The sequence below is a fragment of the Thalassophryne amazonica genome, chromosome 14 (assembly GCF_902500255.1).
Source record: "Thalassophryne amazonica chromosome 14, fThaAma1.1, whole genome shotgun sequence".
Lineage (NCBI taxonomy): Eukaryota > Metazoa > Chordata > Actinopteri > Batrachoidiformes > Batrachoididae > Thalassophryne > Thalassophryne amazonica.
The window spans coordinates 30,288,275-30,307,673 of record NC_047116.1 but is presented as its reverse complement, the minus strand read 5'-3'; the positions used below and the strand labels follow the sequence as shown (position 1 = coordinate 30,307,673).

At 44.5% G+C, this 19,399-nt stretch overlaps 1 protein-coding gene and 1 long non-coding RNA gene across 2 annotated transcripts in view; one reads left to right on the top strand and one right to left on the bottom strand.

Annotated features, from left to right (window-relative positions):
• The window catches only part of LOC117524512 (retinol dehydrogenase 7-like), a 60,058-nt gene extending 42,942 nt beyond the window's left edge, over positions 1 to 17,116 (top strand). The window contains exons 3-5 of the mRNA XM_034186316.1: positions 14,831 to 15,089; positions 15,178 to 15,341; positions 16,758 to 17,116. Of these exons, the coding sequence (XP_034042207.1) occupies positions 14,831 to 15,089; positions 15,178 to 15,341; positions 16,758 to 16,981 (647 nt within the window). The 3' untranslated portion in view covers positions 16,982 to 17,116. The remainder of the gene's footprint in view (positions 1 to 14,830; positions 15,090 to 15,177; positions 15,342 to 16,757) is intronic.
• Positions 949 to 2,430, bottom strand: LOC117524514. Its single transcript, XR_004564786.1, has 3 exons — positions 2,272 to 2,430; positions 1,724 to 1,795; positions 949 to 979 (listed from the first exon to the last, which is right to left on the bottom strand). It is a non-coding gene; the product is annotated as an uncharacterized LOC117524514 (long non-coding RNA).
• Positions 17,117 to 19,399: the final 2,283 nt, after the last annotated feature.

The following is a 19,399-nucleotide window of genomic DNA, read 5'->3' as shown; positions in this document are numbered from 1 at the left end:
GCATTTAAAATGACCACCTTCATCTGTATGGAGTGATATGGATGTGTCTGTGAGCGCCATAGAAATCAACATTATAAATTCATTTCCATTCAAAAAAAAAAACATGCAACCATTCAAGTAATGTTTCAAACATTAAAAAAAGAGGCTGTCATTCCAGGGTTTTTAGTAAAACATGATTATACTGACTGAGATATCACAAAGCCAGGGAATGAGTTTGATTCTGTTTAAAAGCAATACAATGCACAATGTGCGTACTGCACTTTTTAATGTGTTTTGTGGTATTACACGCATGCAAATGTTTATTTGTAGCAAAATCTTTGAAAAATGAACAGCATCACATGAAATCCAGTGTTTTTTGTCTTTCTTTTACTTTATAGCCTGAAATGAGGTATATAAACGTGAACGAAGAATACGGAAAACATTGCTCTCGATAGCGTAACTACTGTACGTTGACTGCACTGTGTGTATGGATACTGCATTCACTGTATGTAGGACTATTCATAAGATCTGTTTCAGATCTTCAGCTTTTTGACAATCTTGCTGTTCAAATTTACAAATATACAGCTTTTATATCAACATTTCTTTAAGCAGCATCAGTGCAAAGATATACATATGTACATCAGAATAAAGACAAACATCAACACACCAGTTGTGCATTAGAAATGTCAGAAGGCATTGTGACAGAGGACTCTTTTCTTCATTCTACAGAAATGTGTCTCTTTCCTAAACTTATTTGTACACAGGCTACATAAAAAAATAAATTCTGTGCAAAGTGTGTTTCTTTTTCCCCCGTTCAGCGAGAAGCGTTATACGTCGCTGTCCTCTTTAACCAGAGTGGCCGTGTCTTTGAAACTGTCCTCGGTCGGCGAAAAGGTGCTCGGACGTTCCCTCTTCTGAGGTTTGGTGGGGGGACATATGGAGAGGGCTCAGCGGTGGGGAGAAATCCCTGCTGCTTTCCTCCAGGTTTTTCATCCTTCATCTGGGGAAGAAAATGCACAAAAAAGGAAAAGAAACAGTTGTACATATTAAACCGTTTTGGATTCTTATGTGGCAGCATGGTGGTATAGTGGTTAGCACTGTTTGCTTCAACAGCAAGAAGGTTGTGGGTTCGTTTCCCACCTTCCCTTTCTGTGTGGCGTTTGCATGTTCTCCCTGTGTTTGTGTGGGTCCCTCCAAGTGCTCCTGCTTCCTCACACATCCAAAGACATGGAGGTTAGGTGGATTAGTAACTTGTGAAATAATGTACTGCATTTCTATAGCTCTTTTACATCTGCATCAGATGCTCAAAGTGCTTTACAATAATGCCTCACATTCACCTTGATGTCAGGGTGTTGCCATACAAGGCGCTCACTACACACTGGGCGCAACTAGGGGATTAAGGACTTTGCCCAAGGTCCTTAATTCCCTTAGTGATTTTCCAGTCAGACTGGGATTTGAACCGAGGATCCTCTGGTCTCAAGCCCAACACTTAACCACTAGACCATCACCTCCCCTAACTATCTGTAAGTGTGTGTGCAGGTGTGAATGTTTGATTGTCTATATGTGGCCCTGCGACAGACTGGCGTCCTGTCCAGGGTGTACCCCGCCTCTCGTCCTATGACTGCTGGGATAGGCTCCAGCCACCCGGTGTCCCTTTACTGGAGTAAGCGGGTACATCCAGAAAATGGATGGACGGATGGATTCTTCTGTCATCATGAAGAAATGTTTAAAGTTCTACAGTTACCTCTGAGTATGAAGGGTTTTCAAACGTGGTACTTGGGTTTAGTTTCCTTTTCAATAAGCTCCATTTCGACTCCTGCAAATGAGCACAAAGGGTGATGTGGAGTCATGCTGTCAACATAATGGGTAGTTTAAGCAGCGACGGTTTTAAGAGAGCCTCAGCTACGATATTGTTACCATTTGGCGCATTTCTATTGGCATGATCCAGCAGATGGAGACCCAACAGTGGGAGAAGGCCAATGGGATGACCACTTTCACTTGACTGTAGTAGACAGATGGTTGTTTTCAACAGATGGGGATGGACCACTTGTCTGCCTGAATCTTGGTTGCCATCCAAGATTCAAGGTAGTTCCATTTGGTGGATACAGCAATATGCAGCACCAGCACATGGTTGTTTTCCTCGTGTATAAATATATTAATTTTAAAGTGGTAGCAGTCATTGCTGTTAAGTGGCATAGATTCATTACCAGTTACCGTAGCAGACCTTTACAACCTTCGCTGCATAAACTCCAAAACATGTATACGGAGACATACGGAGGACCAGTATCTCACCTGTGAAGGTTTGTCACTTCCAGAAGAGGTATGCACGATGACCACATTGTTGTCTGTATGATACACTGGGTTCACAAAGTTGTTCTCTCTCTGTTCATCGCTGACATTCACAGTCACCTGTTTGAAAGAGAAAACCTAAAGTTGTTCTATCAGTTATAAACTCATGTTGCCATCAATGTCACTTCACCAGCTCCTACTCTGATTTTAAGTGTTCAATGAAATATTTAGTAATGACTGAATTTTTACCGGACAACTAACACTTAAAAACTGTAGAGTTTGATCATGTTTTGTGTTGCTTATGTTTAGTGTTCTGATGTTTCTAAAACCATTTTTTTCTTCATTAGATTTTCAATGAAATAAAATTTAGTTTGACATTTCTTTTTGCAGAACAAAAAAGTTATTCTGTCTATTTAATTCAATAAAAGCAACAGACTATATCAGATAAAATACAAAACCTGATCATTTTGTAATTTTACAGCCCAATACATGCTTCCTCAAACACAACAAGCAGGAGACAATGTTTTCTCTATCGACTGCTTCTGTTTGCTCAGGATCACCACAGCAGACCTAGAACAGATCCACATTTGGATTTGGCACAAGTTTTATGCAGGATTCCCTTACTGATGTAACTTCAGTTTTACTGGAGAAGCAAACATAGGCCCTGGTCTTCGTAAGCGGTCTCTTATCTAAGTACTAACCAACTCCAACCTTACAGAAAAAGAACTCACACAATCCTTCTACACAGTAAAATCACCAGTGTTAAATTAACACTCCGTGGAAAAAAGGCAAAGGGAGAGCATTGGGATTACACTGAAATGTCTTTGGGCTTTCACCTTTCAGTCTAGTCTTGCACCTCCTTCCAACTCAACCCTTTTTCCCCTTCATGTCTTCCTTTACTCTGTCCATACACCTCAGCATCCCCCTATTGCTCTTCCCCCACTTTCATTCTCACCACTTTTTTTACCAACATACAGTATTCATTGTCTTTTTTCAAAATGACCAAAAAGGACAGTAGGTCCTTTGTAACCAGAAAAGAGCTAAACATTCCTGCAATAAACACGCCCCTCTGAACATGTGTCAGCTTTTAAAACTGGCAGTGTGCCCACAAATTGTGTAGTAATTAAATATTAGTGATGTGTGCAAACAACCTCAGAGCAAGCCACTGGCGTCCTCAAAACTCAGGCAGCTGCGTGCTGCATCATGCAGAGTAGTCGGCCACATGGGCGAAATGTTGTAGCCCGGGGTGGGCAGTCATGTGCCATGAAGGGCCGAAACACTGCATGTTTTCCTTTCTACCAATCACTTCAGCAGGTGATTTCATTAAAGATCAGGTGTTTATGTTCAGGGGAGAAGCTCATCAGCAACTCACCTGTTGAGATGAGTGGTTGCAAGGAAAACCTGCACTGTCTCGTCCCTCATTGCCCACGCCTGTTGTAGCCGATACTCCTTCACAATGCAAGTGATACTCCTCATCCTTTCTGTCTTAGTAACCACTCGTTTGATACAAAGTCATTCCAGGAGTATCCAAGGATCCTCCGAAGAGACCTAGTGCCAAAGACATCCAGTCGTCGCCTTAGGTCACTGGTTCGCATCCAAGTCTCATAACAATACAGCAAGACAGGCAGCATTAGGATCCTAAAGACTTAGACCTTCATTCACCTGCATAGATATCAGCATCACAAAACACCTCTGTTTAGTGCCCTCATGACTCCACAAGCTCTTCCCACGCACCTCTTGATCTCAAAGGCCGAGGACCCAGAGACATGTATGTCACTGCTGTGATAAGTAAATGTCTAAGTAAAGTAAAGATAAGTAAAGTTCAGCTCTTTCACCACATACGATCCTAATGGCTAAATACAAGAAGTCATTAAAAGCCTGAATTTTAGTCTTGATCCAGGATCTCAAACCAAGATATTGTGAGACATTACGCAGCTTCTGAAGTGCTGCCATCAGAGTATCCATTCCCAAAGATCACAGCATCGTCTGCAAAGTCAAGGTCTGTAAACTTTTCCTCACCAACAAAAGTGCCCAAGTCTCCACTACACTACCCAACACCAAGTCCTTTCAAGCACTGAACCTTGCAGAAGCCAGAACACACCCCTGACAAATGCCAGCTTTCAATGGGGAAAAACTCAGAGTCTCTGCCTCCAGGCCGCACAGCACTTAAAGTATCTGTGTATAGGCTAGCTCTGATGTCTAGTAACTTCTTGGGAGCCCACAAATGTTCAGGATGTCCCAGAGAGCAGTCTGATCAACAGAATCAAATGCTTTGGGGGAAAAAAAATGACATACAGTGCATCCACAAAGTATACAGCGCTTCACTTTTTTCCACATTTTGTTGTTACAGCCTTATTCCAAAATGGAGTAAATTAATCCCCCCTTAAAAAAAAAAAAATTCTAGTCACAACACCCCATAATGACAACATGAAAGAAGTTTGTTTTATTTTTGCAATTTATCAAAAATAAAAAAGGAACCACATGAACATAAGTATTCACACACTTTGCTCAATGCTTTCTTGATGCACCTTTGGCAGCAATTACAGCCTCAAGACTTCACAAGCTTGGCGCATTTGTCCTTGGGCAGTTTTGCCCATTCCTCTTTGCAGCACCTCTCAAGCTCTATCAGGTTGGATGGGGAGCATCAGTGCACGGCCATTTTCAAACATCTTCAGAGATGTTCAATCAGATTCAGGTCTGAAGCCACTCCTTTGATATCTTGACTGTGTGCTTAGGGTCATTGTCCTGCTGAAGGCTGAACCGTCACCTCAGTCTGAGGTAAAGAGCAGTCCGGAGCAGGTTTTCATCCAAAATGTCTCTGTACATTGCTGCATTATCTTTCCCTCAATCCTGACTAGTCTCCCAGTTCCTGCCACTGAAAAACATCCCCACAGCATGATGCTGCCACCACTATGCTTCACTGTAGGGATAGTGCCTAGTTTCCTCCAAACATGACGCCTAGCATTCACACCAAAGAGTTCAATGTTTGTCTCAGACCAGAGAGTTTTGTTTTTCATGGTCTGAGAGTCCTGCAAGTGCCTTTTAGCAAATTCCAGGTGGGCTGCAATGTGCCTTTTACTAAGGAGTAGCTTCCGTCTGGCCACTCTACCTTACAGGCCAGATTGGCGGAATGCTGCTGAACCTTCTTCTGGAAGGTCCTCTCTCCACAGAGGAATGCTGCCGCTCTGACAGAGTGACCATCGGGTTCTTGGTCACCTCCCTGACTCTTCTCCCCCGCTCGCTTAGTTTAGATGGGCAGCCAACTCCAGGAAGAGTACTGGGGGATCTGAACTTCTTCCATTTATGGATGATGGAGGACACCTGTGCTCATTGGGACCTTCAAAGCAGCAGAAGTGTTTCTGTACCTGTCAGAGTTGAACCTGCTGAAAGGAGTCAACCCAAATGTATCACAGAAAATGACTACACAGAAACACTGAATTTCTTTCCTGCACAGGAGAGAGTGGACGACGAGCCCTCACTCCGTCACTCACCAGTCAGCTCCACCCCCCGGCTTTTTATTGAAGCAAAAACGAATACAGGCAGATGCAGAAAAATTACACAAACACATCTTGGAGTTACACAGTCTGCACTCACATAGATATGACATTATTATTCTAAAAGACAAAACAGGACCAGCTTGAGCTGGTGTGAACAGGGTGCACCGTTCCTACTCAAGTATACATTACCGTATCCCAGAGCATATTGGTGTAATGGTTAACATCTACCTGGGGGGAATCAAACTTTGCTTTAAGGCAAAGGACTACATCACTCAGTGGCAGCACCTTGGACGAGGGATTGTCACAGGGTGCACAGTCTCTCCAGTCCTGTTTGGCATGGGCATGAACCTCATAATCAAGGCAGGGGAAAAGAAACCAGAGGCCCAATAATGGATTCTGGGATTCGCCCAGCAGCTAGCAGAGATTACATGGATGACCTTACAATCACTACATCTTCCCATGTCCAGGCTCGGTGGGTCTTAGTAAAGCTTGAAGAGCTGGCAACATGGGCCAAAATGACATTCAAGCCAAAGAAATCCAGGAGTTTGATAGTCAGAAAGGGGAAAATCACCTTCAAATACAATCTGGCTATTCAAGGGGAGACATTCCTACCATCAAAGATAACCCTATCAAGTATCTTGGGAAATGGTATGATGAGTCATTAAAGGACCATAATAATGTCCATACCACTGAGAAGCAAGCACAGTTGTGGCTGGAGAAAAGAGATGCATGTGGACTACCAGGGAAATTTAAAGCATGGCTATATCAACATGGCCTGCTCCCCAGACTGATGTGGTACCTACTACTATGACGCCCTACTACTGCTGTAGAGGGGGTTGAGCGGAAGATCAACTCCCATCTGAGAAAGTGGTTAGGTATTCACCAAGCTTTACATCAATGGGGCTGTACATCAGGTCAGGGCAATTGCAATTACCCCTTTCTTCCCTGGTAGAGGAGTTTCAAGTAGCCAAATGCAAAGTGGCCATGATTTACAAAGAATCCAGAGACAGCAAGGTCAGAGAAGCAGGAATAAAAACAAGGATAGGACGTAAGTGGGAGGCCTCTGCCTCTCTGGCCTTAGCGGAAGGAAATCTGATGCTCAAAGATATCATTGGAGCACCTTGCATTGGACAACAGGGTTTGGGAATGTCCCACTTTCAAACTTGGGGGAAAGCCAATCCAGCATAAAAAGAGTCATGATCCAGGCGGAAGTAAGGGACCTGGAAGAGGAGCGAAGGACAGCAAAAGCAGTTGAGCTTGGTTTCCAAGGCGCTTGGACGCGGTGGGATCTCCCCAAGCGGAAAGTGTCATGGAAGGAGCTCTGGAGGCTGGAGCCATACCGAATCTCCTTTATGTTGAGGTCCATTTATGACGCTTCCGTCCCCTGTCAACCTCCATAGGTGGGGGTTGAGACATGACCCACTATGTAAGCTTTGTGGGCAGAAAGGAACAATGGCTCACATTCTGTCAGGGTGTCGTACAGTTCTCACCCAGGGCAGGTATAGATGGCGCCACGACAAAGTGTTAACAGTCCTTGCTGACATTTTGGAGCAGGAGAAACAAGGAAACGTCAATACAAGGGGAAGGCAGCCCCAGCTATAGCTGTTGTTAAGGAGGGGTCAAAGCTATCAGGGCCTAGTATGTCCAGCTCCAGCTTATTGCAGTCTGCCCAGGCATGGGAGCCTAGGGTAGACTTAAAGAAAAGACTTCAGTTTCCGGATTTTGTCCACACAACCTTGAGACCAGATGCAATCCTTTACTCTGTTACAGGAAAGAAAATCATCCTGGTGGGCTTACTGTGAATGGGAGGAGGGGTGTGAAGAGGCATATGAAAGGAAATCTGAACGTTATAGAGAGCTGGTGCAGGATTGCAGGGACAAAGGCTGGCAGACGTGGTTGTACCCTGTTGAGGTGGGATGCAGGGGATTCCCAGCCCAGTCAGTTTGGAAACTGTTGACAGCTGTTGGACTAAGAGGAGCAGAGAGGGGTAAGGCAGTGAGAAGACTCAGAGAGGCAGCAGAGAAAGCCTCCTGTTGGATTTGGAATAGGAGGGAGAAGTTGAGCTGGCAGCCAGGAGGGAGTGAGTAGTGGCTGGCCACCACTGCTGACCTGCCAACAGGAGAGTGTTATGGTTAAGGGTTGAAACACTTGATTATTGGTAACCATGATGACACAACCTCCTTGCTGAGAGCTCCGGTCATTGTAAGATGACTCGAAGAGTTGCATCTTTGTTATCGCTGTTATGTGCTTCGTCTTGTGGCCTGTTCTTAATGTTTCACACACACATAGGTACGGAACAGGATTTCCGTGTTCTGTTCACAAGGAATTAGATGCATCTGCTTCTCTTATTTCAAGCTTGTAGTCCATCTACTTCTCATCCTGGCTTGTGTTGATAGGATTTTCCTCATTTTTAGCTGGTTTCTCGTCTGCTTCAGGACCCTGGATGGGCTTGGGTGTCTTGTCCAACTTTATCTTTGTTCTCTGATCACACTTGGTCACCCTCTCTTGGGCTGTTGTCTTGACTGTATGGAGGGACAGATGTGCCTCCAGCCATTGCTGGACCTATATAGGCCGTCAGCCGACACCTTTATACATTGTCTCCTTCGTCCGTTTCAGTGTCTTTTAGATATCTTTGCCTTTAGCAGTGGGATAGATGCACCCAAGATGACCTCTCTGCAACTTTTACTGCAGTGGGGGTGGTTAGCAGCACTTTGAATGGACCTTCCCACTTTGGAGATGACCAGTTCTTTCTCTTAATGGCCTTTATCAGCACCCAATCGCCAACCTGGATCGGATTCTCAGCGTCCTGCACAGAAACAGGAGACTCTGGCAGCTTGTTAGAGTGTATAATATTCTTGTGGGACAACACTCGTCTCATATAATCAACTAATCCCTCACTTTCACTCTCAGGCCCCGTTATTACTTGTAAGTTTTGTACCTGTAGAGCCTGCCGTACAGATTTCAAATGGCGTAAGCCCAGTTTCTTAGCTGGGCGTTATATGAATGTATCTGTGTAGGCTCTCAGTTGTCCAGGTGGTTTCCATAGTAGAGAAGCTTGAATCTTTGACTGGACTGGGTTGCTTGACGCAAGGACGTTTCGCTTCAAATCGCAGAAGCTTCCTAAGCTAAAATTCTTGCTCCGGTAGTCTGACTTCTGTCTTGACTCTTGTAGAGAAGAATAAAACAGAAGCCACAAAAGCTGGAGTTTTAAAACCTAACCAGTCCCCTCCTACCGAGAGGCCGACTGCTATAGGCTGGTGACTAAACAATAGCTCTAATTAGCACCTGTTGTGCTCTAGTAAGCACCCTCCTAATGACAGGGCAGCTGTCCCTCCTAATGATGGGACGGAAGCCTCTCCTGATGGCTCCCTTTACGATTCTCCTGATGACGTGAATGACTCATTACCATGAACAAAAGACTGAAACTGCTTTGACCTGAGTACCCCCATTGTAAACAGGGGACAAGCGTGTCTCAGACCCCCTCCCCGGTTAAGGCTGGGTTTCAACCGGTTCACATAGAATGCCTCTTTGACCCCTCTCTCAAACCATTTCTTCTCTCTGGCTAAGATTTTAACTTCCTTGTCCTCAAACGTGTGGTTAGTGTCTTTAAGGTGGAGATGAACTGCAGACTGAGGTCCATTTGCCGCCTCTCTGCGGTGCTGGTATAGGCCTTTTGTGTAAAGGTTGCTTAGTCTCACCTATGTAGTATTCATTACAGTTTTCCTGACATCTGATAGAATACACTACATTGCTCTGTTTGTAACTAGGGATCCTGTCCTTAGGGTGAACTAATTTCTGTCTCAAGGTGTTAACCGGTTTAAAGTAAACTGGGATTTTGTGCTGTCTGAAGATCCTCTGTAGTTTTCCCCTACTCCTGCTAAATAAGGGAGAGACACTCTTCTTGTCTCCGTCTCCTGTCTATCTGGTCTCTGTTTTCTGGGACGTCTGCACTTTGTCCAGGGACCATTGTGGGTACCCACATATTGTGAGGGCTTTCCATACAAGTTGTTGTTCTTTAGCCCTTCCCTCTGCAGTTGTGGGCACCTGTAGGCTCTGTGTTGAAGAGTCCTGATACACCCGAGCTTGTGTTCAAGGGGTGGTTTGAGCCAAAGAGCAGATATTGGTCGTGGTGAGGTGGGTTTCTGTAAACCCCTGTCTGGAGCTGCCTGTTCTCTCCAATGTAATATCACAGTCCAAGAAGGCTAATGGTTGTTTCTGGGCATCCTCCCGTGTGAACTTGATATTGGAATCCACCGAGTGATGTGTTCTGTATAGTCTTCAACTCCTTTGCTTGATTTTAACCCATGTGTCATCGACATATCTGAACCAGAGGACTGGGAAAAATGCCTGTGAACGACGTCAGGGTTGTCTTCGTCCACTTGCTCCATGTACAGATCGGCCACAATGGGGGATACCGGAGATCCCATCGCACAACCATATGAATGTACAATTTCACCAAATCTAAACAATTTTTTCCCTCACATTGGTTCAATTCAATGAAGTCCATGTGAATTGTTTGGAATGGGTATTTAGATGTTGGGAATTTCCCTCGTTTGGCCTCTCATTTCCCTGCGGGTTGTGTTTGCACAAATTAAGCATGCTCTGCAGTAGTTTTTTTGCATATGCCTGAAACCCGAACATTAAAAAAAAAAAAAAAGATGATTAACCAGTCCTACCATGACTCAAAACAGCAGCCCACTTAAAGACGCAGCGGGGCAGGACTGGTTTGCTCGAGGGTCAGGCATAAACGCCATGCTGTTATTTGTGGTGCACATTGTGACACTTCCAGAGAGCCTTTTCTGATGCTAAAGCATTATTTTCCATGTCTAAGAATTTGCAAAGCTATGCTGTCAGTTTGCAGAGAACAGAACCGTCAGTGCCCCCTCGTGCTGCAGATTAGCAGTCTCATCGGCAAAGCGATTCAGTGGGTAACTTGGAAAGAAAAAAATCACACAAATATACATGTATATGAAAAATCAGGATAGAGACATCCATCCATCCATCCTCTTCCGCTTTATCCGGAGTCGGGTCGCGGGGGCAGCAGCTCAAGCAAAGCCGCCCAGACCTCCCAATCCACATACACCTCCTCCAGCTCCTCCGGGGGAACCCCAAGGCGTTCCCAAGCCAGCCGAGAGATGTAGTCCCTCCAGCGTGTCCTGGGTCTTCCCGGGGGCCTCCTCCCAATGGGACATGCCCGGAACACCTCTCTGGCGAGGCATCCAGGGGCATCTGGAAAAGATGCCCGAGCCACATCAACTGACCCTTTCGACGTGGAGGAGCAGCGGCTCGACTCCGAGCTCCTCACCCTATCTCTAAGGGAGCGCCCAGCCACCCTGTGGAGGAAACTCATCTCGGCCGCTTGTACTCGCGATCTCGTTCTTTCGGTCATGAGCCAAATCTCATGACCATAGGTGAGGTTCGGAACATAGATCGATCGGTAAATCGAGAGCTTTGCCCCCCTACTCAGCTCTCTTCACCACGACGGTCCAATACAGCGACCGCATCACTGCAGATGCTGCACCAATCCGTCTATTGATCTCACGCTCCATCCGTCCCTCACTCGTGAACAATACCCCGAGATACTTAAACTCCTCCACTTGAGGCAAAGACACTCCACCAACCTGAAGAGGGCAAAGCACCTTTTTCCGGTTGAGAACCATGGCCTCAGATTTGGAGGTGCTGATTTTCATCCTGGACGCTTCACACTCGGCTGCAAACCACCCCAGTGCACGCTGAAGGTCCTGATTTGACAAAGCCAACAGAACCACATTGTCTGTAAACAGCAGAGACGAGATTCTGTGGTTCCCAAACCAGACCCCCTCTACACCCTGGCTGCGCCTAGAAATTCTGTCCATAAAAATAATGAACAGAACCGGTGATAAAGGGCAGCCCTGGCGGAGGCCAGCTTGCACTGGAAACAGGTTTGACTTACTACCGGCAATGCGAACCAAGCTCCTGCTGCAGTCGTACAGGGACCAGATAGCGCTTAGCAAAGGACCCTGGACCCCGTACTCCCGGAGCACCCCCCACAGGGTGCCCCGAGGAACACGGTTGAATGTCTTCTACAGATCCACAAAACACATGTGGACTGGTTGGGCGAACTCCCATGAACCCCCGAGCACCCGATGGAGCGTGTAGAGCTGGTCCAGTGTGCCGCGACCAGGATGAAAACCACACTGCTCCTCCTGAATCCGAGGTTCAACCATCGGTCGAATTCTCCTCTCCAGTACTCTGGAATAGACCTTACCGGGGAGGCTGAGGAGTGTGATCCCCCTATAGTTGGAACACACCCTCCGGTCCCCCTTCTTAAACAGAGGGACCACCACCCCGGTCTGTCAATCCAGAGGCACTGTCCCCGATCGCCACGCGATGTTGCAGAGGCGTGTCAACCAAGACAGTCCCACAACATCCAGAGACTTAAGGTACTCAGGACGGATTTCATCCACCCCAGGAGCCTTGCCACCGAGGAGATTTCTAACCACCTCGGTGACTTCGGCCTGGTAACGGATGAGTCCGCCTCTGAGTCCCCAGTCTCTGCTTCCTCTTCGGAAGACGTGACGATGGGATTGAGGAGATCCTCGAAGTATTCCTTCGACCGCCCAACAACATCCCCAGTCAGGGTCAACAGCTCCCCACCTGCACCGTAAACAGTGCTGGTGGAGAGCTGCTTCCACCTCCTGAGGCGTCGGACAGTTTGCCAGAATCTCTTCGAGGCCGACTGATAGTCCTCCTCCGTGGCCTCCCCGAACTCCTCCCAGACCCGAGTTTTTGCCTCTGCGACTGCACGGGCTGCGGCACGCTTGGCCTGCCAGTGCCTGTCAGCTGCCTCCAGGGTCCCACCTACCAACAAAGATAAGTAGGACTCCTTCAGCTTGACGGCATCCCTTCCTTCCGGTGTCCACCACCGGGTTCGGGGACTGCCGCCGCGACAGACACCAGAGACCTTGCGACCACAGCTACGAGCAGCCGCATCAACAATGGAGGTGGAGAACATGGTCTCCAACCTCCCCCGGGATCTGGGAGAAGCTCTCCCGGAGGTGGGAGTTGAAGACCGCGTTGACAGAGGGTTCCGCCAGTCATTCCCAGCAGACCCTCACGATACGTTTGGGCCTGCCAGGTCTGACCGGCTTCCTCCCCTCCCAGTGGATTCAACTCACCACCAGGTGGTGATCGATCGAGAGCTCTGCCCCTCTCTTCACTCGAGTGTCCGAGATACGTGGCCGAAGGTCAGATGATACAACTACAAAGTCGATCATCGACCTCTGACTCAGGGTGTCCTGGTGCCACGTGCACTTATGGACACCCTTGTGCTCGAACATGGTGTTCGTGATGGACAAACTGTGACTAGCACAGAAGTCCAACAACTGAACACCACTCGGGTTCAGATCAGGGAGGCCATGCTTTCCAATCACCCCCCTCCAGGTCTCACTGTCGCCGCCCACGTGGGTATAGAGACATTATAATTGGTAACATATTTGAAATTTCTAACAGTACCCTTCCCCAGATTTGTGCCTCGAGACCTGTCTTTCTCTGAGGTTTACAGACAATTCCTTTGACCTCATGCTTGGTTTGTGCTCTGACATGCACTGTCAACTGAGACCCCAGGTGGACTGCACTTAATCTGTAGAAATATCTCAAGGATTATCAGTGGAAACAGGATGCACTGGAGATCAGTTTTGAGCTTCATTGCAAAGGCTGTGAAGACATATGACCATGTGATCTTAGTTTTTTTTTAAATTTATTTATTGATAATAAATTTGCAAAAATCTCATAAAAACTTTTTTCCACATTGTCATATTGGGGTATTGTATGTAGAATTTTGAGGAAAAATTAATTGAAGCACTGAATACTTTCTGGATACACTGTAGGCTGCAAACAAGCACTGCCGATGCTCACACTTATGTTCTATGAGTAACCGCAGGGCTAAAATGTGGTCAACTGTTGACTTGTTGAGTGTGAAGCCAGACAGTTCCAATTGCCAAGCAGCAAGTAGTTGAAACTGAATCCTTTTGGGAATGACCCTTGCAAGCTCCTTTCCTGGCACAGAGAGCATTGTTATACCCCATAGTTGTTACAGTCCATACAATCACCCTTTCCTTTCCAGATTGGGACAGCAAGTCCTGTCCTTCAATCTGAAGAGATAACATCTGTCTCCCAGATTGGAAGAAAAAAAATTTTGCAATTCCAGGAGAACAGCATCTCCACCCACCTGGAAGAGCTCAGCTCCAATGCTACAAATCCCTGGAGCTTTTCACACCCTCAGTTGTTTCACTGCCTCTGGGATATCAATAAGATTTGGTTGTTCAATTGACTGAGACCTGAGAGCTTTGATATGTATTTTTAATTTAGTTGTTTGATGATAGACAGGTGGCTACTGGCATTCAGCACATTAAAATCAGTAACGAAACACTACATGTAACACTGTCAAGTGTAATCATCTTCATCCTGACAGTGTCTCATATTTACAGATAGAATCCACTCCAGTGGGAAGGAGAATCTGAGGTGTCTAAACTTGTTAAAATGATAACCTGTCAAATTTTTCCAAGGTGAGCATGCTCCCGGACCCACCTAGTCATCTGTTGCTGCTGTCTCCTACTTTGCCTTTTTGTTTCTTTTTTTTAATGCCTGCTACTTCAGGTACCCTCTGCAAACACTTTTTACCCTAACCCTTTCTTATTAATTTTCAATCCCCTGTCTTCCAAAAGGCTTTCACCTTTCTTCTAGTTTCCTCTTTACTTACACCCTTTAGATCAGAGGTCTCAAACTGGTTCCAGAAAGGGCTGAGAGGGTGCAGGTTATCTGTGCAACCACCCACTCCAGCAGGTGATTGCACAGAAAGCCTGCACCCTCTTGGCCCTTTCTGGAACTGGTTTGAGACTTCTGCTTTAGATGCTGCATAGCACAATATCATCTGCAAAAAGCATGTACCACAGGGACTGTTTTTATTTATCCTAAAAGCCAACACATCCAAAACCAGATTGGAAATATATGAACATAAAGCAGATCCCTGACAGAGATCTCAAAATGTAAGCTTATCTAAATTTGCTATGGTTGTGCTACATCAGGGCTTTGGGCTGTCGTAAACAACGCCGGAGTTTCTTTACCGTCTGCTCCCAATGACTGGCTCACCATAGATGACTACAAGATCATGCTCAATGTCAACCTGTGCGGGGTCATTGATGTAACACTGGGTGTCCTCCCATTAATCAAGAAGGCCAGAGGCAGGGTGGTGAATGTTGCCAGTGTTTTTGGGAGAATCTCCCCATTTGGAGGACCATATTGTGTGTCCAAGTATGGAGTGGAGGCGTTCAATGATACTCTGAGGTGAGAGAAGAGAAAACTAATAAAAATGTTAACACATGAAACTAGCATGAATACTTTTTGATTCATAGCATGCTGTTTTGTGTTTCAGGTTAAACATGGCACAATTTGGTGTCAAGGTGTTATGCATTGAACCAGGGTTCTTTAAAACAAATGTGACTAACACAAAGCTGATTAAAGATGACCTGAGCAAGATCTGGGACAGATTACCTCAGGATGTGAAGGATGACTATGGGCCTGGTTTTCTGGAGAGGGGTGAGTTACTTTGTGTTTATTGTGTGCTGCTCATTGGAGCTCAGAAAATAAAGTATGTGTTCAATATTTTCATTTTTACAATGAGTATGCAAGACAATGTTGACAGAATTTCATCTTTGATTTGAGGGTATTTACATCCAGATTGGGTGAAGAATGTGAACAGTCATATAAACTCACACCCACTTCCTGTTTTACAGGATGAATAGTAAATGCACAAATGGAATGTGAATGTCTGCTATTTCCTCACCATTTGTCAATTACATAAATTTGAACTTGATTTCAGTTGTGGCATTTGCAATATGTTTCTATTAACTGTCAGTATGAACTCTGACAAGCTGCCACTGTCAGTGACAATAAAAATAAAAATCATAGACTTGCTTGGAGGGATTACATCTTCCAGCTGGCTGGGGGACACCAAGGGGTTCCCCAGGAGCAGCCAGAGGGCCTGGCCGGGGATAGGAGAGTATGGGATGAACTGCTGAGTCTGCTGCCTCCACCACCCGGACCAGGTTGTATCAGCACAAGTCGGGAAAGGTCGACTAAACGCGTCAGTTTTAAACATGTTCAAAATTAGCAGGACCTCAACTGAGACAGTTGGGCGCTGTTTCACTGTACATTTTTCCATGCCAAACTGAAGGAATTATCTCAAGTTATCAAGAGTTGAGGATGGAGTGTTCAACTGTCATAAGTTCAACTGTACTTATATGGAATTACACTAGGGTGGGAGTCCACCAAGTTGTCGGGAAAATATTTTGTGACTTTTGCCGAGCGGTGTGCCTGAACAGAAGGACACAGCATGGAATGTGGCCAGGCCAGAGCAACTTGGGGGAAAAATCTCAAAAGATATGAGGAGGTGATTGAGAAGTTTCAAGCCTGACCCAAAAAAGTAGGTCATGGTTCTCCATGTTTTTCATTCTGAGAAACCAGCATTTCTCAAGAATGTGTGACATTTTGACTCATTGGGTACAATGTTGAGAAATGCTTTTTTCCTCAAGTTCTCAATCACCCGTCGTAGCGCAGCTCATGACATCACCAAACTTGATCATGTGTAAAAGATTCGCAACCAGCTATTAAAATTAGCTTTTAATGAGGATTCTTCACACACACACACACATACCCCTGCCCAAGAGATTTGCAGAGCACCTGTTAAAAGTGCTGTAATTTCTATAATGCCCTATTTGGACAATTCGCTCAAAACAAAAAGCTTCCTTTAAAGTCCAATGTACAGTGGAAATAACTATCAACGTTTAAATGCCTTACTTGCTACTGTAGTTTTTTTTTTTTTTGTAAAATTGTGACTATCCCATATGTTTTAAAGCATGTATAAGCAAGTATGACAGTTTGTAATGTTGAAAAAAAAATTTGTTGAATCATTTATTTAGATGCCTAAATTAAACTGCATGCATTCATTTTCAGCATTCAGCAAACTAGATGGAAGGTTTAACCAATTGCTGGATGGGGACCTGATGAAGGTGGTCAGCTGTATGGAACATGCCATTTCCGCTGTTCATCCTCGCACTCGGTATTCTGTTGGATGGGATGCAAAGTTCTTGTGGTTGCCTCTGTCGTACCTGCCATCCTGCATTACAGATTATTTTTTCCTCAAAGATGCTCCAGAGATAAATGTGTCTGTACCATAGTCAATTCAACGTGACTGTAATCACACGAACACATCAAGAGCATTATGACCATGTAATCTGAGCTCTGGGTGTTATGTCACTGTGCTATACAATACTAATAAGTAATTGCATTAAGATGTTCAGTATGTGGATGCTATAATCTGGGTTTTGGTTATAATCGTCTACAGGTTCAGCACTGACTGATCTTTTGTCGGTCTATTGTTCATTGATTAGTGACGCTAAAGCTTCAGCTTAAATCTTTTGGCTTCACCATGTGAAAACTAGTCAAATAAGAGAAATAAGATACAAGTTCATTTTTATTCATAAACCATTTAAATATGTTATCAATGTATTCTGACTTTCCAGTTATTTTGTAAATGTGAGCTCTTTGATTATCCCTTATCGATATAGTTGTTGACTGTCTGAACCCCATTTGATGATCTCCGTGCATGCTGGATGTGTGGCACAGATGGAACACATGTTTTAAATAAATCCAGAATCTATTTCATGCTATCAAGTTTTTGTGTAACATCTTAACTGTAATGAAATTAAACAAGTGTTCTTACTGTTTGTAAGTAGTAAAATAAATAAAACAGAAGTAAAGCAGTTCAGGTTTTGTCTGTGGGTTGGTCACTTTGTTGAGTTCATAATGGCGTCGGCATTTGGTATAAAAGATTTTTTTAAAGAACCTTTGGCCAGAGGAGCTCTGTAGCACCTCCCCGACTTCAGGAGCTCAAACTCTCTGAGCTTTCCTCCTTGTCCTGTCAGTGTAAATGTGGGCCAGAGACTTCTGGGGTTTTCCCACAATTTCCTCGCCATTTTTACAATTCTGTTTAGTTTGTCCTTACAGTTACAACTCAAGTGACTAAACCAAACACAAAGATGAAATGTTAAAATACTCAATATGTGCAGAATACACAAGCTCTAAAATCTGCAGATTGACACCAAGACAGCTTAATCTTCTAAGAAGACTGAGTCGCTGTGAGCATTTCCTAAAAATAAAATCGGGGTTTTCAGAGAAGCTCTAACTACTGTCAAGGACTGTACCGCGATAGTTAAAAGTTTCCACCGTTTCAACAAGCTGGCCATCGAGTGAAACTGGCTGTACTGTCAGTTCTTGCTTTGTGTAAAAAAAAAAAAAAAACAAGCTCCTTTGTTTTAGACACATTGATTTCTAGCTGATTGAGACACCAAGCTTCAAGAGCCTTAGCGTGGGCAAGATAGGAGGCTTCACCAGAAGAGGCAGATTACTGTAGCAGGCCGATTAGGGCCATGTAATCCGCATATTTAATCAATTTAAAATTTGTGTCATTGAGTGCAAATTCATTTGTAAAAAGAGAGAACAGAAGAGTAACAGTGCAAGAATGCTACCCCATGGGCAGCCAGTGCTTATAATGAGCTCTCTTGACACAATATTGTTAGCACAGATCCTTTGAGGGTGATAAGACAGAAAGTCTGATCCAGAGCATCAGGCCCTTTTCCACATTTAAATCAGTCAGCCTTTTCAGAAGAATGTGTAATTTCATAGAATTAAAAGCTGAACTGATGTCTACAAACAACCTGAGCGTATGCTTTAGCAAGTGAGAGGTGCTTTGAGATCACTAACAAGATCAACACAGCATCCTCAGTACCTTTGTCCCTGTTATTAGTGCAGCAGATAACAGAATATTTACAGAGGAATCCTTCAAATGGTGATAGAAGCACCAAATTTGGCAAAGTACACCTTAGATATTACTCTTTAGAAAAAACCGACGGGCCACTTAAAGTTTCAATAGGCGGCCATGTAGGGGTCAATTGAATAATTATATAGGGGTCAATATAAAAATGCTCCAGTCATATTGAAAATTATGCCACATTTGTATGATTGTAAATATTACAAAAATGTATAGTTTGGACTATGACTGAATTCTATAGAGTTATGGGGTAAGAAGAACAAGAATGGTGACAAAGTTCAGTTTGTACAGGGGTCAAAAGTTAGAGTTGCTCCAATTTTGTTCAAAGGTGATGCAAATTATTGGTTGAGTTAATAGGGTTTCAAAAGGAATAGTTTTGCACCATGTATCATGCTTAGTTATCACGTTACAGGGTAACATATGTCACATGTCATAGAATTCAATGGACATCAACATTATTTGACCTTTACTTTAGAGACCAAGCATTCAACACAGTCAAAACTATTCCATTTATTAATCCAAGTAGATCAATCAACAATTTGCACAATTTTTTTTACTAAAATTGGAGCAACTTTAACTGAAATTGACCTTTGTCACCATTCTTAAGGTTTTTACTCAATAACATTCAGTCATAGTCCAAACTATACCTTTTTGGAATTGTTATGATCAGGCAGATAATGTGGTATAGTATTCAATATGATTGGAGCATTTTTATATTTTAACCCCTGTGTAATTCTTCAATTGACCCCTACGTGGCCGCCTATTG